Source organism: Castor canadensis, chromosome 10, assembly GCF_047511655.1.
Source record: "Castor canadensis chromosome 10, mCasCan1.hap1v2, whole genome shotgun sequence".
NCBI classification, from domain to species: domain Eukaryota; kingdom Metazoa; phylum Chordata; class Mammalia; order Rodentia; family Castoridae; genus Castor; species Castor canadensis.
Window position 1 is genome coordinate 118,071,550 of NC_133395.1, and position 27,291 is coordinate 118,098,840.

The 27,291-nt window shown below is 39.6% G+C and overlaps 1 protein-coding gene across 6 annotated transcripts in view; it reads right to left on the bottom strand.

The window, feature by feature from the left end:
* The window catches only part of Fhit (fragile histidine triad diadenosine triphosphatase), a 1,296,971-nt gene that overhangs the window by 3,680 nt on the left and 1,266,000 nt on the right, over positions 1-27,291 (bottom strand). For all 6 annotated transcript variants that reach the window (XM_074044091.1, XM_074044094.1, XM_074044093.1 and 3 more), the window contains one exon: positions 19,349-19,455. In XM_074044091.1, the coding sequence (XP_073900192.1) occupies positions 19,354-19,455 (102 nt within the window). In that variant the 3' untranslated portion in view covers positions 19,349-19,353. The remainder of the gene's footprint in view (positions 1-19,348; positions 19,456-27,291) is intronic.

Below are 27,291 nucleotides of genomic sequence, written 5' to 3' on the forward strand. Positions count from 1 at the left end.
ACAGGCCTGTGGGGGCATTCGTCAAGCTCCATAGTCTTTCTCTACAAGGTCTGTTTGCACTCAAGGCAACATCTTTTTACTAAGTGTATAAACAAGGAGGCTTCTGTCTCCTACTTCATCCCCTACTATGTTCTCATAGACCTGGAAGAAGAGAGTCTCTTCTACTCTGAAGCTGAGGAAATAGATCAGTGTCTTTCCCTTTGTTAGGCGACCTGGATGAAAGCTGCCTATAGTCAGTATAATTTGATAGAATATAAAAGGAAGGTTTAGGACCACAAAAATTCAACTGGCCTTCCTTCTGTTTCTTCAGGGCAGTGCTTGTACACTTGGCTACTCATTGGAATTACCTAGGTAGGGAAAAAAAATACCATGCTCCTATGCCCTCCACCCAAGACACTGATCAAACTAGAGCGGGCCCAAGAAGGGAAACCATTGAACTCATTGAACTCCATGTTAATGAGTCCCAAGCCTATTGCCCCCTGGTTCCCATTCCAAAATGTTGTCCCACAGGTGTTGGCGAGGATGTGGGGAAAAAGGAACCCTCTTACACTGTTGATGGGAATGTAGACTAGTACAACCACTCTGGAAAAAAATTTGGAGGTTACTTAAAAAGCTGGACATCAATCTACCATTTGATCCAGCAATACCACTCTTGGGGATATACCCAAAAGACTGTTACTCCAGAGGCACCTGCACATCCATGTTTATTGCGGCACTATTCACAATAGCCAAGTTATGGAAACAGCCAAGATGCCCCACCACTGACGAATGGATTAAGAAAATGTGGTATCTATACACAATGGAATTTTATGCAGCCATGAAGAAGAACGAAATGTTATCATTCACTAATAAGTGGATGGAATTGGAGAACATCATTCTGAGTGAGGTTAGCCTGGCCCAAAAGACCAAAAATCGTATGTTCTCCCTCATATGCGGACATTAGATCAAGGGCAAACACAACAAGGGGATTGGACTTTGAGCACATGATAAAAGCAAGAGCACACAAGGGAGGGGTGAGGATAGGTAAGACACCTAAAAAACTAGCTAGCATTTGTTGCCCTTAACGCAGAGAAACTAAAGCAGATACCTTAAAGCAACTGAGGCCAATAGGAAAAGGGGAACAGGTACTAGAGAAAAGGTTAGATCAAAAAGAATTAACCTAGAAGGTAACACCCACGCACAGGAAATCAATGTGAGTCAACTCCCTATGTAGCTATCCTTATCTCAACCAGCAAAAACCCTTGTTCCTTCCTATTATTGCTTATACTCTCTCTACAACAAAATTAGAAATAAGGGCAAAATAGTTTCTGCTGGGTATTGAGGGGGGGGAGAGGGAGGGGGCGGAGTGGGTAGTAAGGGAGGGGGTGGGGGCAGGGGGGGAGAAATGAACCAAGCCTTGTATGCACATATGAATAATAAAAGGAAAATGAAAAAAAAAAAAACCCAAAATGTTGTCCCAATGCAATATTCTGACTGTTCAGAAGTGATCCAAATGGTGGTGATAGGTCCTGGCAGGTTTCAGTTGTAAGCATGCTATTCTAGCATATTTGTTCAGTACCTGAATGGGGTCATTGTTTGTCCTTCAAGGATAGTGTTCCTTGCCTGTAATCATATGGGTAATTCTGCATCTCTAACAGGATGACACATAAATGGTTTTAAAATGAAGTAACCACATTCACCAATAACATAGTCCTGAGAGACTATGATAAAACTTTTCTTTAATAACGCTCTTCTTTTAAAAGTAACTCTTCTTAAGTTCCTAGCAGGCTAGTGAGACCGGCAGAGCAGTCATGGAAAATCATTCTGTTCATACCAAAAACAAGGTGAGCAATTTTCTAAGGGCAGAAACCCCTGACCTCTGCTTTTCAGCTTTTTCTTAATAAACTGGTCTCAGAAATTGGGCCACAAAAGCCACGGGGTAGCAATGTTTTACAGTAAGTGGGTAAAAGGAGAAAAAGGCAAGGATCAGAGAGCCACTCTGATTACTACTTCTGAGGTGATGCAATTATACTTCCATCTAGAGATGGGAAGGGGTTACCCTGGGTTCATTCGCCAGAAACCCAGAAGCAAGCGGATGACTCCAGAGAGAAGGCAACCTCTCAGCACATTGTCTAACTCCAAACCACTCCTCTGTGGCATGTTGCACATGCTGATTAATAACACAACTTCCGGTGGGGAGAGGGTATTAATTAACTTTCTGTTAAACACAGGCCATTTCCCAATCCACTGTGCTGCCTCCTTGAGGGCACAGAGAGCAGAAAGCAGCTCTGGACACCACATGGGCAGTCCCAGTAGGAGTGGGGGTGAACACATCTGTTCTCTGGCAAAGGGAAAATCACCCATAGTTGTCATTTATAGAGTGACCACAGCGGCATCCTTGTCAGTTTTCTTCCTGAAGGAATAAATCAAACTCTAAGAACTGCAAACACGCACGAAAGATGATCCCAAAGCTTGTAGCCGTGACTGATGAACCCTGGCTCTCCTGGGCTTGTGCCCTCGAGCAAATCAAACTGCATTTGCTTTGGGCTTGACGGCGGAACGAGGAAGCAGAATGGTGAAAACACACCCAGAAAGCTCATGTTGCTGCGTGGCCATTTCGTATTATCCACGTTAGGCCAACAAGGTTGGCCTTGTTTGTATTTACTTGCATCTTTCATGAGAGAAACTAATTTGGAGAAAGTCCCTACACTGGGAAACAGTTTCCCTTTTTCAAACCTGCAAATGGGCAAAGGAAAAGTTAAAAGGCATACACGCTTTGTTATTTACTTTCTCTGACAGCTTCCTCTTATCATGCTTTTGAGGGTGACCTTCCTCCAGAACATTCCTTAGCTCTCAGTTGTGTCTTCTGCTATAATAGAATTTAGAGCCGAGCATGGAGCAGGCTACCTTTGATAATTAATGGCTTTGAGAGTTTGCTGAGTGTTATTTAATTAATGGCACTTGTGTCTGGAGTGTGTACAACTCTGTAGTTGAATGGAAGGTATATCTGCTGAAGGATTATAGGCACATACTCAAGGATGGTCACATGGCAAATTTGTTGGGGTTCAGCACTTTTATCATTATCATTTATTATTGGTTTTTTTCTTCTTCATCATTTAAAAGGTACTGACATCAGTGTGATTATTTTCTTTATGCCTGGTAAGTGGGCCCAGTTTATGATTTAAAAAAATAAAAATCCTTAGGCTAATGGATAAAAGTCTATTACTGGAAGCAGGAACTTCCATCAAAAACCAAAAGATGAAACTTTAAATACTGTATGTTGAACATGGAACTGATGGTCACATAAGTTATGGTCTACTTCAGTGACTCACAAATACGCCAGCCTGAGTTATGATCAAGTCCTACCTGGGACTGAAAGATCAAGGATTGAAAACTATAAGAAAGCACAGTGGAACCAGGAACAGGTATTTTAGTGTTTTCCTGACACTCTAGTCCTTTGAATGAAATGCAAATTGCCATAAGGAAAAAGTATACATATACAAAATCTAGCCTCATCAGCGAATGTCTATGGACCTGTCTCTTTTGTGTTCAAAAGGAGACTGCAAATATGAAATATCCAAGTTTGTGTTGCATTGTTTCTAGACTTTTGTCACTATGTGAGTCTGGGTCAGTTATAGTCCCTGGTAGATGAGAGAGAGAGAACTGTAAAACTGTTGTAAAATTTTCTTCCCCTATAAAACAATAGATTGAATTATATGGTCTTTAAATTCCCTTCCAATCCAAAAAATAGTTAGTCTAATTTTTTCTCAGCAGGAACATTGAAGTTGATAACACCACTACTGGGAGAGATAGTTGATTGCTCACTTTTGGGGCCTGAGGGTGGTTTTGTCCCAGAAGGGACTCCTGCTCCCAAGGATATGAAGAGTCATATAAATGTGCCGTTAAAAGGGCTAGGCATGTCCATTCTCTAAAGCTCAGCCAGGAAGGGGTTCCAGGAATCAAGAAGTAGAGCCAGAGACCTGTTTTCTTCCCTTTTATTGGAGAGGCCTCAATCATAAAGATAATGATTAAGGAATATAGTAAAGTAGGGATGCTACTTTAGACTGGGCACTTAGAGAAGGCCTTTCTGAACAAGAGGCATTGAGTGAAATCCTGAGTGGAGGGAGGAACAAAGGGAGACCATTCCAGGAAGAGGGAGGCAAGGAATGTTAGAACAGAGAATGTGGGAACTGTCAAGGAGATGAGGCTGGACCCCTCCACTGAGGCCTGCAAGGCCTCATGGTATCAGGAAGGCTCTGTAAAGTGTGGCGATAGACACAATCTTGCTTTCCATTTACAGGATCCTAATCTTAACACATTTTCTGTTTTCATGTATTCATTCTCTTATGTGACCTTGTGTGAGTTGGAGGGTATTCATATATATTTTAAAAGTCATAGTTAACAGCTTACATATGATATTCTATATAAAGAAGTGATACTTTTAATTGCACTATCCTGGAATTTTACCCAGAATGAGGGGAGTTCTTAAGTTTTACTGAAAATGCTTTTCTTTTGAATTTTTGCTCCATTCTGAATTTCCATTGAGTCTTATTATTTTAGAAGTTTAGACAAGTGAAAACTAACCATACGCAAGATCTTCCACCTTAAAAGAAAAAAGTGCCCAATAGATAGCAGATCCTTAAGAGTAAGAAAGCAAAATTTTGGTAAGGCTGCCAAAGATAAAGGCTGATTTACTACATTAGGTATATTCCCTGTTCTAAATTGATAACTCTGGAATCTATACTAGAGCCATGAAATAAGAAGGGGAAATATTTTGACCAGAAACCCAGAGCTCCACAGAGCCAAGACGGCTTCCCACCTAATAGAAAGCCCCCTTTTCTTTAGCTGTAACTGGCTTCTTTTTTCTAATTAAAAGATGATTTGAGCAACACCATGTGCTTTCACTTCTTCAAGACAATATCACACCATCAATTTGCAGCTCAGAAGTGGTTCTAAAGTTTTTGCAGGCCTCATTGAAACAAGACATAGGGCTTTAGCAGAGGAAAATTGGTTAAGAACATCTAATTACATTCAGAGTCATTTTTGCTTGTCTTAAAGGAATGAAAATGATCTGCTGGTTTTTATAGACCTTCTTGACCTAAAGATATCTGCTGGCAGAAAGAGAATCCTCGATTGGGCTCTTTTAATGCTTTAATTATTACATGATCTATCATCTTATGCACTGACTCTCACTCTTTGAAAAATCTCTTAAATATGCATTAAAATTGATTGGCTAATTCTAGAGCATGAGGAGGTTCTTAGAGGGCATGTTATTGTGCAGGGGGGGCACAGGGAAGGAGTTAGACACTACTGGTGCAGTCAACTACTTTACAGTGGGATTTTGGTCACTGTGCTGATATGCACAGTACTCAGTTACACACCTACTTGTTCTGGAAGCCATCTTAATCCTTCAGAGTCATTATCAGCTGTTACAGGGCTGGAATAACTTCACCTACCATGACTAAAACAGTGTTTGGTTCAAAGCAAGGTTTTAATAAATGGTTGGTGACTGAGTTCTGGAAACTCAAGGTTAAAATTGTCCCTATGGAGGCAGATAGCCATGGTGTAGCCATGGCTCCTTTGATGGCCAATGAGGACCCCATTTAAGACTCAAAAGAATTCACTGCCCTTTCAACTGTGAAGGATCTTCCTGTCTCTCTTTATTCTAGAGGATTTGCCCACCTCCAATTTCTCCCAGTGATGGGTAGGATGACTTCTAAGAACCTTAAATTTTCATCACCCCAGTCAAGGGCTTCTTGCCGTGTATTAATACACCAACCAGTATGGAAGGACTCTGATTGGCCAGGCTGGAATCATATGGATGGGATTGGTCATTCCAAATTCAAATGTCTACTATAGACCTTCCTGTTCTCTGCCTGATCTCTTAACAATCTTCTAATGTTTTCAAATTCAAGAACTAATTGTAGACTCTTGGTGAAAACCCTCTCTTTAGAGGAAACTCTTACTGAAGGGCCTTAAATGGAGCCCCAATATTTAATGTATTATGGTCCAAGGTTGATGAGCAGTGACTCACTCCTCATCATCTAATGTAGTGTCAGTTTTCAGACACATACACAGTCTGACTGTTGCTACATGGTGGGAATGTTGTCTTTCCAGCAGGTGGTTACAATGACTGTCTAAAGTCACCTACACAAAGTCCCTTGCATGGGAATTATCAGATGCTGGCTTTGTTCCCAAAGCAGTGAAGAAGCAAGAGTCATTTATACCCTGTACCTCAGCTTCATTCTCACCTTCAATTAGCTAGAGTTTTGCCTGTTTCTATGGAGATCCACCAATTTTAGTGCAAAGGTAAATGTGGGCTCCAAAGTCAAAATGCTTGGACTTGAACCTTGAATCTCCAAGTATAACCTGAGAATCCTTGAGCAAGTCATATACCTGCCTTGAGCCTCAGTTTCCAATTCTGAAAACTGGGCAATACTAGAGTTGTTGTGGGGTTTAATTGAGATTAAGTCTGCAAAGGGCTTAGTATAGGTTGCCCATAGTATACTCCTTAAGTATCATTATCAAGAATTATTACTAATAATAAAGTGTCCTCTCTATAGTGTCCTCCATAATTCATTTCCTGAAATAATGATCTGGTTGGTCAGTGTGGCCTCTTAAAGTCAGGGAGGATGGCCAAGAAGAGGGGAATCAACACTCTGATGTACTTGCAGCATGTCTGTAAAGATTACATGCATCAATTACTCTTTTTTTTTTTTTTTTTGCTTAAGCCTATTATGGAATAATTGAATATCCAGTCAGCAATTAGACTGCACATTAAAGTCAATCTCCTCCTTCCTTTTCTTCCCTGTTCCTTCTTGATTAATTTAAATATTTTTGTTATCTGATTTATTTTTGGCTTTGGCTTCTTTGGTGACATATATCACATACACACAGAAGTATGCACACTGTATGTATTTGGTTTACAGAATTAATATAATAATTAAACTCATATCTTTCCATATTTTCAAGGAATGTAAAATTGCCACCCTCCCCCCACAACCCTGAGCCCATATTCCTCTTCCTGCCTCCCTTCTGAGGTAACCATTGGCCTGACTCTTACGCCAATTGCTTCCATGTTTTTCTTACAATTTTACAACCAAAGAGAATGTATCATAAGCACTATAATTTAATTTTGTCTGTTTTTGAACTTAATGTGCATGTAATCACACAGTATGTGTTCTTTTGTGAGGTTCTGTTATTCCACATTCTTGCAAACACTCGATATCATCAGTCTTTTGAAACTTTGACACCATGGTAGGCATATCTGATATTTGATTGTGCTTTCAGTTGCATTTCCCAGCTGACTATAGATTATTGGTTATTTTGATATGAATTTTTTTGTCAAGTTCCTTTTCAAGTTCTTTTGTATTTTCTATTGGGTAGTAGGCTTCCTCTTAGTGATTTTTAAAGGTTTTTGTTGTTGCTACTATTTTAAAATTATCTTCTGGATATCGGTCCTTTTTGGACCGATACTTTGTGATTTGACTTTTTTTGTCTCTCTCTCTCTCTCTCTTTATTTTTTATTTTTTCAATACTAGGATTTAATTTAGGGCCTTGTGCTTGCTTTGCAAGTATTCTACTACTTAAGCCATGCATCCAGCCCACATTTTCTCTCTCTTAATGGTATCTTTTGATGAACAGAAGTTCTAAATTTGAATCTAATTCAATTTATCAACTTTTTATGGGATTTTTTAAATTTCCTGATTAAAGGCTTTCCCCAGAGCAAGACACTGTTGTAGATTATCTTTAAAAGCTTTGTTTTATACCTCACATTCTGAATTATAATCCACCGGTAACAACTTTTGCATATGATGTGAGGTAGGATTTCATTTTATTAGTTTTCTACATGGATATCCAATTTTCCTAGAAGCAGGTATTGAAAAGATTTCCTTTCCCCAAAGTTCCATAGTGTCATTTTTATCATAAATCAAGTGTTCATATATGCCTGGATCTACTTTTGGCTTTCTTATTTTGTTCCACTATCTACTTATCCTTGTACCAATACCACGCTCTCTTAACTCTTGTAGCCTTGCAATAAATAAGTCTTAATATCTTGTAGAGTAAGCCCTTCGGTGCTTCTAATCTTTGTTCTTTTGAGAGTCTCTGGCTACATTTCTATAAGCATTTTAGAATCAACTTGTCAACTTTCACCAAACCAAACCATGAGAATTTTACTCTGTGTTACACTGAATTTCTAGGTCAATTTGAGGAAAACCAAGATCTTATAAGATGGAGTCATTCATCTGTCCATTTATTTAATTCCTCTTTAATGCCTCTTAATAAGATTTTATAGTTTTCTACCTGGAAGATTACATATCTTTAATTTTTCCTAGTTATCTGACTTCTGATGTTAATGCAAATGCTAACTTCAAATTTTTTTTCATGATCTGTTATGGATGATATCAAGAAGTTGAAAACCTATTTATATTGACTTATATTTAGAGGCCTTGCAAAATTTACTGATTAATTCTAACCATTTCTCCCTAGATTCTTTTGAATTTTCTGCATACATCATCATACTGTCCACAAATAATGATAGTTTTATTCCTTTCTAATGATACCTGTTATTTATTGTATTTGTGGTACTGTACTAGCTGAGACCTTGAATATACAGAAGTGCTAACAGTGACTATTTTGATCTCATTTATAACCCCAAATGAATAGTCAGCATTCCACCTTAAATATAAATTCCCTTCCAGTTTTCCCAGAACTTTTGTATTTATGAAGTGAGATGTTCAATTTGATTAATAGTTCAATCTGAAGCTACTGGGATGACTATCATTTTCTCCTTTACTAATCTGACAAAAGATATTATTTGATAGTGTAACGTGAAACAAAAGTTGTATTGGTCGTTACATATTGTCCTTTCCATACATTGTATGTGTGTGTCACCTATTTATCTGATACCTTTTAGGACCTTGGCATCTGTTTTCATGTGCACCTATGTGTATATCTCCTTTCTGTATTGTTCTTGTTAGGCTCATTTGAAGGTAACTCCTTTGATGACTTAGGCAGTGGAAGTGTTTCTTTTTCTTTCCTTTTTTCCTGTCTCCCATCCTGTGGCAGAATTTGAGTAGGATTCCTTTTTTCCCATTGTGTGGTAGAATTACACAGAAAACCTGTCTGGACCTAGCTATTCATTTGTTGGAAAGGTTTTAATGCAGATTAAATTTCTTTAATTATTATCACATTATTCCTATTTTCCTTTTCAGCTTGTGTCAGTTTGGATAAATTGTATTTTTCTAGAAACCTATCTGTTTAATCCTAATTTTTTAAACGTATTGCTTTGAGGTTCTTCCTGACATGCTCTTATCCTTTTTAGAGATAGCAGTATCTATACAGAAGTTGTTCTTTTATAACACTGGTTTTCTATGATTCTTTTCAAAGAAGTTGCATTTGGCTTCATTGGTGTTTTTAATCATACTTGTATTTTCTATTTTGTTACCTATTTACCTTTATTATCTTCTTTTGTAACTTTTCCAGAAAGATGACTAGTATATTAACTCAGCTTTTATTTTCATCAGTAAATGTATTTAAGTAATAGTTAGAAGTAAATCGCCCTCTAAACACATTTAGTTTTTCACAAGTTTTAGTTGTCTTCATTTAGTTCAAAATAGTCTCAAATTTCTCTGACTTCTTCTTCATGAGTCTGTTTGTAATGAATTCTTTCAAGTTTGTCAAGTTCAAAAATATTTATTTCACCTTCATTATTAGTTTTCTGTTACTATAACAAACCCTTGAGATAATCAACTTATAAAGCAAGAAGGTTTTTCCAGTCCATGATCAACTGCTCCTGTTGCATTTGGGCCTAGTGGGAGTGAGGGAGCAAAGCTGTTTTCCTCATGGCATGGAAGTATAAAAGGAAGGGACCAGGGTCTCACTATCCCCTTCAGGAAAATGCCCCAGGGACCTAAAATCCCACTAAACCTGCCTCTTCATGGCATCTCCCAAATGTGCCAAAGGTGAGGACCATGTCTTTAACACTGGGTAGCTATACAATAGAAACTTATTTTTCAAAATTATGGGGTCTGGGATGTACAACATCAAGGTTCAGCAGGTGGTTCTTTCCCAGGCTTCTTTCTTGGCTTGAAGACATCCATCATCTTGCTGTGTCCTCATTTGACCCCTTCTTTAAGTGGACACAGAGAGAAATGTGGTATCGCTTCTTTTAAGGGCACTAACCCTATAATAGTGTCACACTCATAGTGTCATTTTAATCTAATTATCTCCCAAAGGTCGTGCCTTCTAATACCATCACATAGGATTTAGTGAGGGGAAGGACACAACCATCAGGCCGTGACAGCTCGTTTCCTCACATTCTTGTGTTTGTGTATGTGCACACATGGGAACATACACCCATACTGGGCATTCTATATGGAAACAAATTGTAGAAATAATTTAAGAGTTTTAGTAGTTATTCTTTTCTTCCAGAGAGGATTTCTCTTTTCTTCTGCCAAGAACCGAATAGACTATCAATTTGATATCACCTTGATACCAACTTTCCAAGACTGAGACTGCCCAGATGATTAGGAGTTGGGCTGAAATTGGTACAACGACGGGTTCATACCTTATTCTAAGAGTGTAACTCTCCCAGATCTTTGAATTCCCACTCAGGTGTGGAGGTTTAGGAACAACTTCATCATTGGCTGTCTCTAACTCTGTCTCTTTAAGACTCAGAAATGGTGAGCTCATTTCTCTGGATTTCTGTCTTTCCTTGGCTTTTGGTGTGATAATTTTTTGTGGCCTTTTTACCCTTAACATTTTTTTAAATGCTGTGTAGTTTTTTGTTTGTTTCTTTGTTGTTTTTTTTAGCGAACACAGTGGGAGGTTTGAGTCAAATTATTTAGTCTGTTAGTAATAAAGGCAGAAAAGTCACACGTTTTTCCTTGTCTGGAAACAGCTCCCTACATATTTTAGTCTTTAATTACTGTTTAAATTAATTTCTCATGACCTAGCCATCCCTATAATTTATCATCTTCAAAATATAAAATCATAAGGAAAATAATGAACCTATGTTACTGGCATAATGGTTTCCTATTTTGTGATCTTTCTGATAATCCCACCATGTAAGTAATATGCTTTTTCTATCATTGTAATTCAGTGATGTGGAAAGTGAGGTACAAAAGAGTGATTTGTCCAAGTCCAGAGAGTTTAACATCAATTGATGATGGAGGGCATCCTTATACCATTTATACTTTTTCACTGGAAACAAAACCAAAAGGCAGACAACTCAGATGTGATTCCTAAGAGAATGTAGAGTCTTGATACTTTCATCTGGGTAGTGCTTAGGATAAGTGATTGTCATTTTCTCAGAGATGGAGTGGAGAGGGGCAAGGACATTACTGTTATAAAACTATAGTGTTTATTTTATCATTCCTTTCTTTTCAAAGCACTTTCTAGAAAACTGTGTGTAAAGCATTTGCTCCAGAGGAGTCATTACCTCCCTCTGGCCTGTTTCTTTTTTGGTTCTAGAATATTTACATGAGGCTCTAATAGGAGCAGCAAGGCTTGCCCTGTGATACAGCTGTGATGTAGTAATACTGAGTGCAGTGGAGTCAGGGGGACACAAGGGCATTCATCCCTCGAAGGAGCTAGGTATAAGAATGGGCAAGTTAATTCCCAAATGGTATCACCAGTCTCACTTCCACTTGAAGAAAAGAGAAGACATTATTGAGGTCTAATAGCGTCACATTTTAATTTTTAAATTTTTAATTCTCAAGATGTTCTTTCCTTAGCCCAACCTTTTCTTTTCCCCATATTTTAGACATTAAAAATAAGACACTGTCTCCCTCACCCACCACTCATGAATTGGAGGCAGAATATACTGAACTATCTTTTAGATCATCAGAGAAGTATTAAAACCAGAAGACACAAACTTAAGCGCTGTTTTACTAATGTAGCCCGCATTGGTAATACAGGTTGAGCAGCTTCATCATAACCTGAGTGATATCCCAGTATATCAAAACAAGTAATTACTGTGTAAGAGGTGGTTAAGGGGCACTTTAGCATAGGATCAAGTAAAGTGCATAAATATTAGCTATCATTGATGTGCATATTTTCATAGTCTTTCTTCATATTAACTCTCTAGAAGATTCTATTTTCTCATTTGCCTTTCTAGGAGAGACAAAGAAAATTGCTCACTGGAAGGAGAGGACCACACAGAATGGAGAGAAGCAAAAGTCTTCATAGTTAGTCATTTTAGTTGAAAAGATTTTTGCCACACAAGAGGATTCTGGTTAATGTGCAGTCATCCATTTCAGGTGATAAGAATAAAGATATGGATGACAATGATAGGTTTTATTTCCATTTTCAAGATGCAAGTAAAGCAATAAACCCTTTTAAAAGCTATTTTTGACTATTTGGATTATACTTTTGAGAAAAGATTGCTGTGTTGATGGACCATGTAGATGCAAGATTCATCAGGGTTGAAATTAACTTTGCAACACTAGTCATTTCTACTATCAGTAGAACTAAATCTCAACAGAAGAATTCTACAGAGTCTGTAGCCATCAGTGGCCTGTGGGAATCTTCTGTCTAAACTATTAGGTCCATGTTGGAAAAAGCTGGGGCTAGGTAAAACATTTTTTAAAATATCTAAACTAAACTAAAAGGCCATGTTCAATCTTGGGGTAGACTGTCTTAGGGAATGGACATTTAGTATCACTGGATGGTCACCCTTTTGAGCTGTGGTAGAATATATCATTCAAACAGACATTAGGACTGAGACCAATGGCTTAGTGATAGAGTGCTTACCTAGCAAGTGCAAGAACCTGAGTTCAAAACCAAGTACCACACCCCCCACCCAAAAAAGAAGAAAACTGGAATATTAGATTTAATTATTACTAACATCTCTGTGATTTATCATTCCCAATTAAGCCAAGTAATAGAGTCTTTAAGTCCTTGCCACTAAAATCAGTTTTTAGAACTGTAATCTAAACAGAATGGAGGAAGAGGCAGCACAGCCCAATAGAGCCACAGGCAGGAGAGGAAGGAAACAACAACTGAAAGTCTCTTTTCTTGGATCCTTTTGTGTGTGTGTGTGTGTGTGTGTGTGTGTGTGTGTGTGTGCTAGGGATTGAACCTAGGACCTTGCTCATGTCAGGCAAGTATGTGCCACTGAGCCACAGCTCTAGCCCAGCAAAGACCTTTTGAATATACTCAGGTAGCTTTAGCCTTAAGAGGCATCATCCCTTACACTTCCATGCTAACAAAGTCAATTGGGGGCTGACTGAAGGAGAATAAATCTTGAGATTCCCAGTGGGTTCAGGATGAAATCTGTCAAGGAGCAGAAGCTAAAGACTGCCCCTCCCCACCAAGAAAACATACAGCACTTCCATGGACGACCTGGTCTTTCTCATCAGAGGCTGCTTGTGCTGAGGACAGACCCTATCTAGATCTTTCCCAAGCTGGTAGGGTAGATTTCAAAAGGTACAATTTATAGACCAAAACATCTGCTAACAGCAAATCTATTCTCTCTCTTCTACCTTGACTGTCTAGTGGCTGAAATGATGGTGATTTTATAACTATTAGTAATGGTGTTTTGGGCTGACTCCATTGCTTTGAAATTACAATGCTCTGAGTAAATGAGAAGCAACCAATTATAAAAGAAGGACACACACAGAGGAGTGCTTGATGAATTACAAATGAACTCTGCTGACACAACAGGGTGTGGAAACCTGTCCTGCTCTCACTTCCCATCAGAGTTGGGGGTGATGCTTGCATATTTTACAACATACCCCACTAGTCCCAGTGGGCACAAAGAGATGATGACAAAATTTCAAGTAGGAAACCTGCCACCTCATGTGTAGAGCCAGCAAATCCAAGTGTTAAATACCTGCATAGAAAATTATCATAGTCAAAGAATGAAGCAAGGTTAGATAAGAAATGCAGATCCACTGTCACCCAATGTGATTTAGAAAGACGAAAAGAGCCATTGCAAAACTCCATCCCGGAAACCAGCCTAGTGTGTGGGGAGCCAATGCATAAATTCACCTAGGCAGAGAGTACATGCTGAATTCCGGGAACCAAAAACCTGCCAACCTCATCAGGGACCTGTCAGGTAGAGAGGGAGACAACTGCAGTTTCATCCAGTAACCAGTGGGCTGCGGACCTCCCTGGAATCAGCAAAGGCAATGTCTGCTTTTCACAATTGCTCATAAAACCGCAATCTAATCATTTTCTGCTGGGCAAGGGAAAGAAAGAATAGCTAAAACACCAAAACCTCCTGCCACATTCTATGGGAAAACAAAATTCCTCTACACAATTAAGCTAATGTTGGTGCCTTAATGGCTCAAGAGGTTGAGCAGACAGTCTGTAGTTTGGGAATGTTTACCTTTGTGTCCTAATGACACTCTCGATGTGCTGAGGATTAAGCTGGGTTTACATATAAAGAATATATAGAACAGGAATTTCTATTTCAAGGAATTGCTAAGTACATGCAAACCAAGCATCCATTAGAGGATGGCATTTTGCCTGTTACAATCCTTTTACCCATATAGGACATCGTGGCTATAGATGTTAATTTTTTTTTCTGCCATCCTTTGGTTGGTAAGGCAGCCTTTGGGCAAACCCTGGGAGCAAGTCTTCTAGGAGAAGGAGTCAGCCCAGGGACTAAGTGTGCCCTTGGGACGTGGTAGGGTAGTATGTATGGCTTCGTGCCTGGTGTCCTCCAGTCAGATACAAAACATTGACCCAAAAACTATGGGGAAGCTGAGTCTGTGCTTTATTTTCCCCAGGTGCAGGAGGAAGTATTGGCTTAGTGGTTGGAATAGGTCTGGTGTCAAGCTTGCTCTGGGTTTGAATTCTGTCCTCCACAGCTATTTCTCCAAAGGTGGGAATCACATAGCCGTTTAAGATCATTTTAAGAGATCTCCACTGAAACACTGAGTAGGTTATTCTCTTTTAACCATAAAAATACAGAGTCTCTGTTTGGTGCTAGAACTAAATGCTAACAGTGACTGGCCTCACTTTCTAACACAGAGAGTAGCTTAATAGGCAAGTAACTATGTAGAGCTGGCATTTTATCAGCACTGTTTTTCTTTTTATCTATTTTTAGGTTTAACTTCTAATTACAAATGGTACTTTCTTTTTACTGAGGCTAAGATACATTTTAAGATAAATGTACTGAATTTTTTAAAAGTGAATCAAGGAAATAATAAGTAAGTAATGCCCTAGGTGGTACATAAAGATAAGAAAATTTGTGACCAACTAGTAATGCATGAAATTTCAGAAATATTGCACCGGTCCAAGGTCATTGTACTTGTGCATACGGTCAGATAGTAGAGAAAGAGGGAACAAGGCAGTCTGGTAGGAAGCATAAGACTGGGACCCATTTTGGCTGCTTCTACCAGGATATAGAGTTTCAGGGAGGCAGGTGCTAGACAGAGTGAGATTAATAAGGAAGCCCACCAGAGGGGCTGGGGCAGGGCGAATGAGCTCTTTTTAGCAAAGTGAACTGTACAAAGACCAGGAAAATGCATGTGTTTAAATCATCATCACCTGTCAACTGCTGACCTCAAAATAGCTCTTGACTTATTGTGACTGAGTCTTGGTTTTCTCATCACCTGATGGACAGGATAATAATAGAACCTATTCTTATAAACTCAGTAAACACTGGCTATTGTCATCTCTCCCAGGACTGTGCCCATCATGTCACATGTACATTTTAACAATTGTGTAGTTACTGGGTCACTCTGCCCAAGACTGATGTGCTGCTGAGGAATTCCCAGGAATACTGGGAAAGGCCAAGTCCATTTGAAGTTCAGAAGTTCCATGAATTGCTTAATATTATATAAAAATTCAGTGTCTGGATACATTTTGAAAAGGGAGAGGGTAGGTGTCAAAAAAACCCAATAGACTAACTGAAGGATGAACTTTCCTAAAAAAAGAGAACATTTCTATCACTTATTGTTTTTGAAGAGAAGTATATTAGGTCCCATTGTATTACAGATAATGATGAGACTCTTGGTAAAATGTAAGGACCCTAATTTAAGTCCCTTGTCTCCAAGTTATTCTGCTAGTCTCTGTTTCCCCCACCTGACTGCATAGGAGATGACTTTTTTTTTTTTAATCTGTAAGCAAATCCCCTTGAAGACAGATGCAAACCTAAAAAACACAGGGATGGTGGCAATGGTTTATATAATTTCTAAGGTGAATGTCTTTCTGGCAAGACTTATAAGGCAAGTGAATTTACCAAGAAGAGAGGAGATGTCAGAGCTCAAGGCAAGATAGAAGCAAAAACTAACAAAGTAAAGTATACTGGAATCTTGGGTTATAAATTTAAACCTTTTAGGAAATGTATTTTAAAATAGACCCTTATAATTCAGCAAGCCTTAGGAAAAGCCTACAGCTTTCTTGCCTGTACCTGAAGATACTCTTTGTATAGGAAACTCAGCAAAAAATTTCAACCAAGGAAGTCAAGTCTGAGAATTTAGGACCCTCACACCCCCACCTGCCCCATATTTGAAGAGGGTCCTCCAAAATGACACACAGGCTTTTGGAAGAGGAATAGAATAGAAACAGGTTTGGAGTCATACCCATAGGACTACGTTCATCTTATCAATCCTTTCTTTTCCGACAGAGATAGGTGAACAGTAGAAAAGGTTAAAAATAAAATAAGAAAGACAGCTTCTGCTATACCATGCTATATCCCTTCAGGCCACCAAGTACAGAGCTGACACACAGATGACATAGAGAATGAAATGAGCTTTCTAGATCCAAGTGCCTGAGCACAACAGCTACCTTGAACAATAGTGGGAGGCAAGTACTGGGGTAATTAAATAATAATGTACTTTAGAAGGGGGATTGGGAAGAAAGGCTAAAAAATGCACATATATTTTAAGCTAATAATGACTTACATTTCAAAGTGAACAAGAAGTAGACTAGTTTCCACTTTATTCAGAAGATTTACATTCCAAGACTTCCAGTGGATGCATGAAACCAGACATAGTATTGGACCCCATATATACTGTATCTCATTCTATTCATATGTACCTACAATGGAGTTCACTTTATAAATTAGGCACAGGAAGGGATTAACAACAACAATGATAAACAGAGCAATTGTAAGAATAGACTGTGCTAGAAGTTCGTGAATGTGGTCCTCTCAAAATATCCCTGTTGTTCTGGACTTACTTTTGGTCTTATGATAATGTAAACTGGAGGACTCTACAGTTTCCCTCCTCTTGCGTTTGGGACCACGTTTTTCTTTTTGGTGGGAATGGGGTTTGAACTCAGGGCTTCGTGCTTAAAAAGCAAATGCTCTACCATTTGAGCACCTCCAGTCCATTTTTCTCTGTTATTTTGGACATGGGGGTCTCGCAAACTATTTGCCTGGGCTGGCCTCAAACAGCAATCCTCTCAAGTACAGAGGATTATAGGCATGAGCTCTGATGCCCAGCTAGGGGCATTTTTAAGTAAACTCAGGTTACTTGGACACAATTGAAGATACCAGTCTACCTTATCACCAGACAGCTACTGAGGTATAGGAATTATCTTTGGAATTTTCTGTGTAACACTTTGAACAGAAGTTGAGGGAACATATAACAGAGGCTGACTCTTCTAAAGGCAGGAAACAGATGATTGAGATGCCTCTTTTCAAAAAAAAAATGAAGGAATAGATTGATAGTAGGGAAAATGTAAATAGAATTATAAAAGGGAAAATTTTTTGGTGCAGCCAGTTTGTATGCTGGCCCGTTTATTCTGCTTAATCAAACTGACATTTTTTTTCCCTTTCTCTACATGCTGGAGAGCCCATGGTTAACACTTTTTACTCTTCAATTAAACCAGGCAGTCTTCTACCCCTTATCTCTCTCTGATCACCAGACAAGTAAAACTTTCAGCCAAAACATCCAGCTTTGGAGATGGGGTGCCAGAGAACCTGGAAAACCAAGGCCAGCACCTACTGTAGGACATGCATTTTTGTCAGGTACTTGAACTGAGCCCCTCAACTCCCCTTTAAAAAAAGGATATTTTCTCTCAGAGTTTGAGAGGTTGACTCTCACTGTCTTCCTCTTCATTTGATGAATAATAGATTTTATTTCATTTTCCTCAAAACCCTACTCTCCTTATTTGTGAATTGGCATTGAGGTCCGTGTGTAAATGAAACTAGGGGCAGCAAACCCCTAGGTAAGGTAACATCTTTGGCAACTTATAATATAAACAGACCAGATGAAGAAGTAGCTAATTCTAATTTAGAACTATCTAAATTCCACCCAGTTAAGTTAGCATTTCAAATAATAAGTTTTCAATCTAAGTATGTCCCAATATTACATGGCAACCTTATTCACGAACCCCTAACATTGTATAAAAATTTGGTTTATAGATCCATTTTGAAAAGGAGATTGTGTGTCCCTGTATTTCTCCCCGTCTTAAACCTACCACCTCCCAACAGTTAAACATCATTAACACAAAGAGAAATCAAGTGCTGACCTTTTCCAGTGACCCGAGCTTCCCAGTAGCCAAAGCAAAAATGAAACACAAAGGGTTATTTATCAAATAACAACTGAAGAGAGAAGTCCCAGAGTGCAGTAAGAGCTGAAATAGTAGAAAGAAAGCCACGAGAGGGACAAAGAATCTGGTACAAAGCCTCAGGGTAGTGCCTTGACCTTTCAAAAAAATCAGTTTTGCATTACTAACCATATGATTTGTGGATACAGGAGAGAAGCCATCCTGGAGGGGAGAGGCAATTGGTTGGGGGTTGGTGGGGTGCACAAGGAGGGCAGTTAGGAATAAAGTTGTCAAGGACCAGGGTTTTTTCCATTCTGATTTGTATGACTTTTGCAGCCACCTAAAGAAGATGTTGTTTCTAGAGGTTAGGGTGTTCCTGATCTTCCTGTTTTGGGAACAATGCCTAAGATATAGCAAAAGACTAAGAAGAATACAAAGAGTAATGGGTGACTTACTGGCAATGCTGAATTACACCTCAAGGGGTAGGGTAGGCAGATCAGGTAAGGGCCAATTGTGTGGAAGCTGTGGAGGTCTGGGTTTTGTCCAATAGGGTGGGATTACTAGGTGATGTGAAGTCAGGGTCTTCCAGTTGTAGCCCTCCTCCTATGGTTTGGCTACTGCTCTGAGGATGGATATGGGAAGGCGACTAGTCCCTGCACATTTGATTCTCTTTGCTTTTCCCTGTTTAACCTTGGTAGGAGCAGTGGGCTCCTTAGGGCCATTATCTTAATCATTAGCCCAGGGTGTTGGCCATCTGGGATTTTAGAATGGAATCTTGTGATTTGGGGCATTTCCTGGTTCTTGCTCCTGCCTACCTAGCTGCCTACCCGAACAATAAAGGCAATGGTACTTTTTCCAGGCCCCTTTCCTGAGACCTTTTGAAGGGTCTGGTTGAGGGTGAAGTATATAAGTCTATCACCTGTGTCACTGGAAATAGACCCTCAGCGTTGCAGCTTCTGCTGCCATCTCCTCTTCTGATCTCCAAGAGGCTGGGGAGTCCTCTTCCTCTTTGTCATGCTTCTGGAGCTTTGGAGAAAAAACAGAATAGGCTTATTAATGAGTCCTGGAGATCTCTTTGAGCAAATGTTGGGGGAAGGGAGAAGACTGAATGTATGTAATTTGCAGATTAGAAACTGGTATTTAAGAATGCATGTGTGTATCTTAATTGCATTAACTGCCCAAATTTTAGAACAAAAAGTTTCACATAAGTATTAACATTTCCATCTTCTCTAAAAAAAAAAAAAAATCAGATTAGCCTACACTGTGACCTTTTGCTGCCTTATAATTGTCTGCTTAGCCAGGCTGGGCGGAATGTTGTGGGGAACATTCTGCCATTCCCCACAATCCCCACACTTTCCTGCTTGGCAGGCACTTTCATTTAGTTTACTTCCCAGACTCCACAGGTGTGAATTTGCCACCTGTCCAAGTTCAGTCCTCCAAGCTGGCCTGTGGTTTACCTACCACTCTCTGGCTTAGCCTTTCTTACATGAGCAATTTTGTTCTGGGAAATAAAATAGGACAAGCAAATTTATAATAATAAGAATATAGGGGTCACGAATACTGAGTGAAAAATGAGTATATCCATTCAAAGAAGCTATAAGAAGGCAATCAATAAAAGAAATTAAATGAGAAAACAAAAAATTAACAGTTGGTCTCAGTAAATGAGTTCCTCCATAGAATCCCTATTAATAGTTTAATAAGTCTTTTATATGTTTCAGATTTACATATAGAGTAAATAAAATTTCAATTCTATCAGAGTAGGTTTTTGGAATTCCCTTTTTTAGAAAAGTTCAGTTGCCCCCCCATCTCTTATTGCAATTAAGTTTCATTATGAAAATTTGTCCTTCCTGTGTGACTTTCTACATCGTAAAATACTGAAGGTAAGAGTGGCTCACTGAATGCATAGGGTAGTAGTTTGTATTAAGATGACCGAGATAAATGATTTAATAGTACTGTTAATGGCAAATGGTGTTTCAGAAGACCTCGGTTCTTGTGCTCTGGTGTGCAAGAATCCAAGCAGAACATGTGGGTATGGTGAGGTAGAAAAGTTTTATTAAGGGAAAGGGAAGTGTCCATCCCTTACATCTGTAAGGAGCCAGTGCGGTGCAAGAAGAAAAAAGAGAGAGGCCTGGGGTCTTTTGCTAGGTTGTTCCTATACCACCTTGAACGTGGAGGTGGGGAGAGAATACGGCATTACCTGGCTCCTCCAACCTGTGGGCCAGGGGGAGGAGCTCCTTGACTTGGGAGGGGGAGTAGTCCCAAACTTTCCCTAACCTTAACCTGCCTCAGCACCACCACCAATGACTAACATTTATGATGGGAAGGCAGTTTCTTCGATGTGCACTACTTCATTTAGTCCTTTTGGTAACCCACAAGGTGGGTGCTACTCAACCTCATTTTCCAAGGAGGTTTACCAGGTAGGTGATGGTAGGGTGAGGGGTGTTACCAAAAGCTTTTGCCTTATGTAGACCCGGAGGATCTACATAGAAAGTGGATAATTCCACAAATGTGGTCTCACTCTACCACATACTCGCCCAGAAGTCATATCATTTGAGACTAAGCTTGCTAATTTCAGTAAAATCTATCAGCTAAAATAGTGAGGCTTGCTATCTCAGACCCTAAATACCCTCAGTCTAACCCAGTTGTCCTTATCCTGACAGCTTGCAGGATATGCAGAAATTTCCCCATTTATTTCCAAGAAAACGTTGATACAGAAGGCAAAACAGTGAGGGAACCACAGCCTCGCTCTCCAGCTGAGCTACATTTCCACACTGAGTACGTTGAGCTTAAATGAGGTTCATTAGCATATAACTGGGCCACAAATATGTTTATGAGGGTTATGGATCTTCCTTTCAGAATTTGGCTGCCAGCACACTGGTTTTACATTTTGCCACATAGATTTAATTCTCCTTAGTGGAAGAAAACCACATTAAGAAGTCATTTCCTTCCTCGCAGAGGCAGATATGACGCAGTTGCTACAGGCAAGTCAATTGGGATTGCTATTCTACTCAAGAACTAATTTTCATTTTGATACTACCTTTAGGTCTCTTATAAATCCATCTTGTAACAATTCAACGAGATGACAAAGAATAGTGCAAGACCCAGAAAACATGGTCTTCCCACTTGTGGTACTGCCATCGAAGACACAGAAATCAAGCATTAAGTAGCCTCACCAACAGAGATCATGCCAGATGAATCCAAATAATTTAGAGCCTGTGAACATTAATGCCTTCCTGGTTATTAGGCGGCCGTCTGTTGTTGTCATATGCCTTGCAGATGGCAACACTATGTCAACGCTTTGAAGTTGTTTATAAGAACTAGGAAATCAATAAAACAAAAGCTAATTGTATTTGCAAAACTCTGTTTTACGTGGTTTTTAAAACTTAAGATTTCCCCCCTAAAATCCCCAGATGGAAAGTTGTGGTTTCCTTTAGGACAGCTTACCCCTGAATGCCTACAGAAATCATCTAGGACACTTTCTGAGTGAATGGATTCAGCGACTTAAAACAAAATTTCTTGGCCACTTCCAAGTTACATTCACTTGAGAGAAGCACTGTGTTGTGGGCAGGATGGACCTAGTCATCCTGTATCCCTGGGGGATTGGTTTCAGGACCTCTGCCTTGAATTCCATAATGCTCAAGCCCCTTACATAGAATCATGTTGTGTTTGCATACAACCTATGCACATCTTCTGGTATACTTTACATCATCTCTAGATTACTTACAATACCTAATACAATGTAAAACCATGAAATGGGTGTTATCCTGTATTGTTGAAGAAATAAGGACAGGCAAAAGGTCTGTACATGTACATATTCAGTATGGATACCACTATTTTCCACCCACAGTTGGTTGAGTCCACAGATGCAGAAGGCCCATGTAATATACTTACTTACCATAAAGCCTACTGCTTGAAACCCTTTCAAGTGTACCACATCAGCTCTTTGCAAATGCTGCTAGAGAGTTGCTTTCCTTCTGCTGACTGAAGATCAAAGAGATATCTGGGTGGGCCCCAAAGTTTGTCTCAACAGCGCTAAAATGCTGCCCTTTGAATGAGAGACTGGGAAAGGCCCAAGTGGCCAAGATTTGTGTCCTAGAAAAGCCATCAGCTGACTAGGAAGTTAAACCTGCTTACTTTACAAGAAAGTTCTATTTCCCCAAAGCCACCTAAGAAGCTGAAAGCTGTAACCCATTTCCTGGCTAAAAAGAAATGTCCCAAAGATCTTAATGGGTGATTATCCAGGAGGCACCATTTGCCTAGGGTAAACTTTAATGGAGGAGTTTCACTTTTAAATGAACCTTGTAGATTAGACTGCCAGGGGGGAAGGTGGAGACTTATTTTTAACACACCAGATATTTAGTTTATCCCTGCCGTGCCAGAGGCCTGGCCTGGCACTCAACCAGACATTGCCCTTTACTGCAGTCAGCACGCACTCACATAAGAAGAAAGACACCAAATTGTTGATTCCTAATGAAATACGATTACCAAGTGGTTAAGCGTGCTGGACCAGGCTCACACAGTTGGAAAGGCTTTTGAGAATCACCTCAATTTCACTAGGAAACAGTGTGTGATAAAGGGTAATGGGGGAAAAAGGGTTATGTAAGACGTATCCAATAAGAGCTCTCCAAGAAGATGAGGCGTAGTCTACAATTCAACAGCAAGAAGAGTGGATCCTTACCTTCCTTCTGCCTCAGTTTCCCTCTCTATGAAAGAGAAGCAGTAAATGAGAAGGAACAGACCTGACAGCAATGCTTTGTGTCTGCTGTTGTCGCTGGCAACTACTATCATTGCTATTATTTGTAGGCTAGAAACACCATCCCCATGACAGTGAACCCTCACCACCCCACAGAGTTGTTTCCAGACCTAAAAGGACTCTTATTTCTTATCGTTCCCTAATGACCTGTACCTTAAAGTTATGATCAAATTCAGATTTGTACAGATTATAGAGATGCCTGCATTGGAGGAGGAAATTTAGGTCTTTTGTCTCTAAAATGACCCATAATAATTCCTAGGTCTCAGGGCTGTTATAAGTGATTAACAGGTGTTAACAGAGGCTTCTCAGAGGTAAAAAGTTAAGGTTCTACAGTAAAAGCATGTGGTGAAAGTCAAATGCAATAAAAAATACCCTGGGAGCATGGCTGCTAGATTTAACAAATAAAATAGTCTATCTGAGATTCAATTTTAACTGGGCTTCCTATAGTTTAGCTGGTAACCCAACCTCTGAGGCTCTTCAGAAAGTTACAACAGGAAATCTAGGCTTATATTTGGCAGCTGATTTGGATTGTTTCCAAACCTGCCTCAACTGTGAATCTTGAAAAAAAACAGAAGATTGTCCCAACAGAAATCAAATTCAAGGCTAGTAGGCTGTGTCCTCCAGGGCTTTTGTTATTATTGTATGGGATGCAGTACAAAGCACCAGAATTATTTAAATTTCATATTATGTCAGTTCCAAGATACACACATTTTCATATTTTAACATCTCTGAAATCCCCTTTGCATTAAGTCACATAAGTTCATGCAACTCAGTTTGCTGTGACAATGCTCAGCACCAAGGCTGATGGGATACATATGCCTTTCCTTCTGACACCAGCACAGTTGAAACATCTCAAAGATGCTTCGTTCTTCAGAGGAAGCCATACCGAACTGACAAAGTTTGAAAAACTTGTACCAAGCTCTTTATTCACATTCAACAAACTAAAGTCTGTGACTGCTCCTCCAAGTGAATTCTGTTTCTATACAACTTTGAAAAGTGATTTTTAAAAAATACATCTGTAGTCCTCCCACTTTATCTGCTTGAAATGACTATCAGGAAAGGCAGTGTTAGCAGGATTTTGGATGGAAGTACTGATACACGTCGATTTTGACACTGTGCTCCTCCTGTATGTTGAATGTGTTATCACAAAGTATATGGGGTAATGATTAATTCCCTGATGTAATGCTCAAGCTGCCTTTTCTATTGATGTTTTTATAGCTTCATAATGGAATACAGTAGGAGGAATGATTCACGGTAATTTAAATGATTTTCAGAGCTTAGAACTAACCTGTAGTAAATGCCAAACTGCTTTCAAAAGGGGGAAAACCAATTTAATGCTCTTCTTAGAAAAGCAAGTGGCTGAATATAAACTTGGGTGTTGTTATAAAATAATATATTTTATTGTTATCAGTTTTATAAAACAATATACAGAGCAGAGAGCTTAGATAAACCATTTCTTATGGGCTGATGGTTCTAGAAGTTTCTGTCAATAAATCCTTGGAGGGAAAATAATTACATGGAATAGGGAAGCAAATCCTTAATTTTTAAAGATTTGATTCTCTGTTTTTCAACTCAACCAACATACATTTGTTGAGCACATGATACATTCCAGGTTCTTTCCTAAGAGTTATGAAAGATATCTTGATAAATAAGCCAAAAAATCTTTGTCTCCTGAGGATATGCCACTCAGTAAGACAGGCAGATTCATACATACATAAGTCAATACAAGTCAGAGTGGTATAAGTACTGGACTGGCAGTTCTATCAATGTGTTCTTTGAAGAGAAGGAAAATATTTCCTGCTGGAATGAGGATCTAAGTCAACTTTTAAAAATCAGAGATTTGGGTTGGGTCTAAAAAATGGTGATGGTATTTTGATAAAAGTGTTGTTCTGGGCAATGAGAATGTTGCAGGCTTGTGCAGTGTGTGATCACAAAATTCTCAAATTCTGTGTGTCCCACGTGGAAGCATTCAGGCAGGACACATGGGTACAGTGAGGGAGGTAATGGAGTTTATTAAATATTAAGAAAAGGAGTTACAAAAGGCCATGGTAGGGCTGGGTGGAAGCCAGAAGCAGAGAGGGTGTCTTCCTCTTTCCGGGTGCTTTTTTAAAAAAACCTACACTAATCTATGGGAAGAGTGGGAAGGGGCTTGAATGGTCCATGGGCCAGGTCGGGGGTTAGGGGGAATGGGTTGAGTTGTCCTCAGGCCAGGTTATGAATAACCTACACACATTTGCAATTGAAAAGAAGGCTCAGAGAAAGAGAAGAATGTTCAACCTGAAATACAATATTAAGTCATATATGTCTTAAGAGTCCCCAAATTTTCCTATTTTAGTCTGTGTCAAGGATAGCTTCAGCAACACATGACAGAAGTTGTACAACTTCTGCCCATGACTGGCTTCACCAACTAACTCCAGTGTCTTTCCTGATGAATCCCGGCACAGCATTTTATGCAAGTATGTACTGAGTAGCAGGGCTGGCAAGACAGCTGAAATTGAGTGGCCATTTTGAGAGACCTAAATGTTCCATTGTCATACATGGGATATACATCTCAGTGACACAGAGATGGCCACCAGAACTATAAAGGCAATGTGACAAATCATTTTGAATCCTATTCAGAGAAAGCCATTCTGTTTTTCAGTTGTCTTTCAGGCCTTCTGATTGATTAAGAATAAAATCTCAGTGGATGCTAGTGTGTCCTTAACATGGCACTAGCATGACCTCTAATAGAAAGAAAAGAGCCACCAAGAATCTATTCAGATCTGTAATAAGATTGTTTGGGATCCTATGTGTTTTGTGGCAAATTATTTCTGGCCTCCTTTGGAGAAAATTTATTTCATTTAAAAATAAGAGCTGACTTGAAAAGTATGTTAAGACAGCATGGGAAATGTGGCATTATGGCTTTGGAGATGGCCCAGGGGTAGGGAGCTAGCTACAAGGAGGTGGGAAAAGTGACTAAAGATGTAGAGGAGAGGGGTGGGCATTCTAGCATGAGGTGGCAGTTTCACTGGGATGAGCTCTAGAATGGATCAGAATTATTTCTTTTCTTCGGTGGTACTGGGGTTTGAACTCAGGGCCTTGTACCTTGCTAGGCAAGATATTTACCATTTGAACCACACCGCAAGCCCTTTTCTGCTTTAGTTAAATTTTGGATAGGGCCTCACAGTTTTACCCAGGGCTGGCCCCAGAATAAATCCTCCTACCTATGCTTCCTGTGTAACTGGGACTACAGACATGTGCCACAATGCCTGGCTTATTGGGTGACATGGACTCTTGCTAACAACTTTTTGCCCAGACTGACCTTGAACGATGATCCTCCTGATTTCTACCTCCCAAGTAGCTGGAATTACAGGTGCAGGCAACTGTTCCCAGCCAGAATTTTTATTTTTGATTGATGCTTTGGAGTCAAAATAATTTCCTGTTTATAAAAGCTCTGAGGAGAAACAGGGTATAATAACTGGAAAGGATGTAGTGCCTTGGGTAGGGCAGGTTTAATGGAAGGCCTCCCAGAAGAGGTGACATTTATATTGACAAATGAATAATGAGAGCTGGTTAAACAAAAAGCCAGGAGGAAAAATATCTGTAGCAGAATGGAAAGGAGAAAGGAAGCTTGGTGGTTGAGCACCTGGCTGGATGAGGATGTGGGTGTGGCTAAGAAGCCTGGATTTGGGTTTTGGTACAATGAGAAGTTATTGAAGGGTTAACAGCAGGAAAGTAAAAGGACCAGACTAACTCTCATAGAGAATGGCATGACTGGAGAATGAATTAGAAGGAGGCAAGCCACTGCAGCAGTCACAAGAGAAATGATGGATGCTGGGGTGGTGTGGATGAGGAAGAGGGCTCAGCTACACCAGAAACTAGTGTGGGGTTAGTGAGAGGGGCGTGGTCTCCCCCTGTTCCTAGCATTTCTGGCACTTGTCTGTAAAGCACACAGGCATCCTGGCTCCCCTGCCAAGACTGTTCTGAACCATAGTAGAAATCTCCCTGTTTCTGTGCTGTATCTGCCCCATCTGTCTCCTGCAGTAGACTTCCCAGAGGCCCCAAGAAATCTTCCTGGGCCATTCTGAAAGGCATGGAATTATATTTCAAGATTTCTGACACTTTCTCAC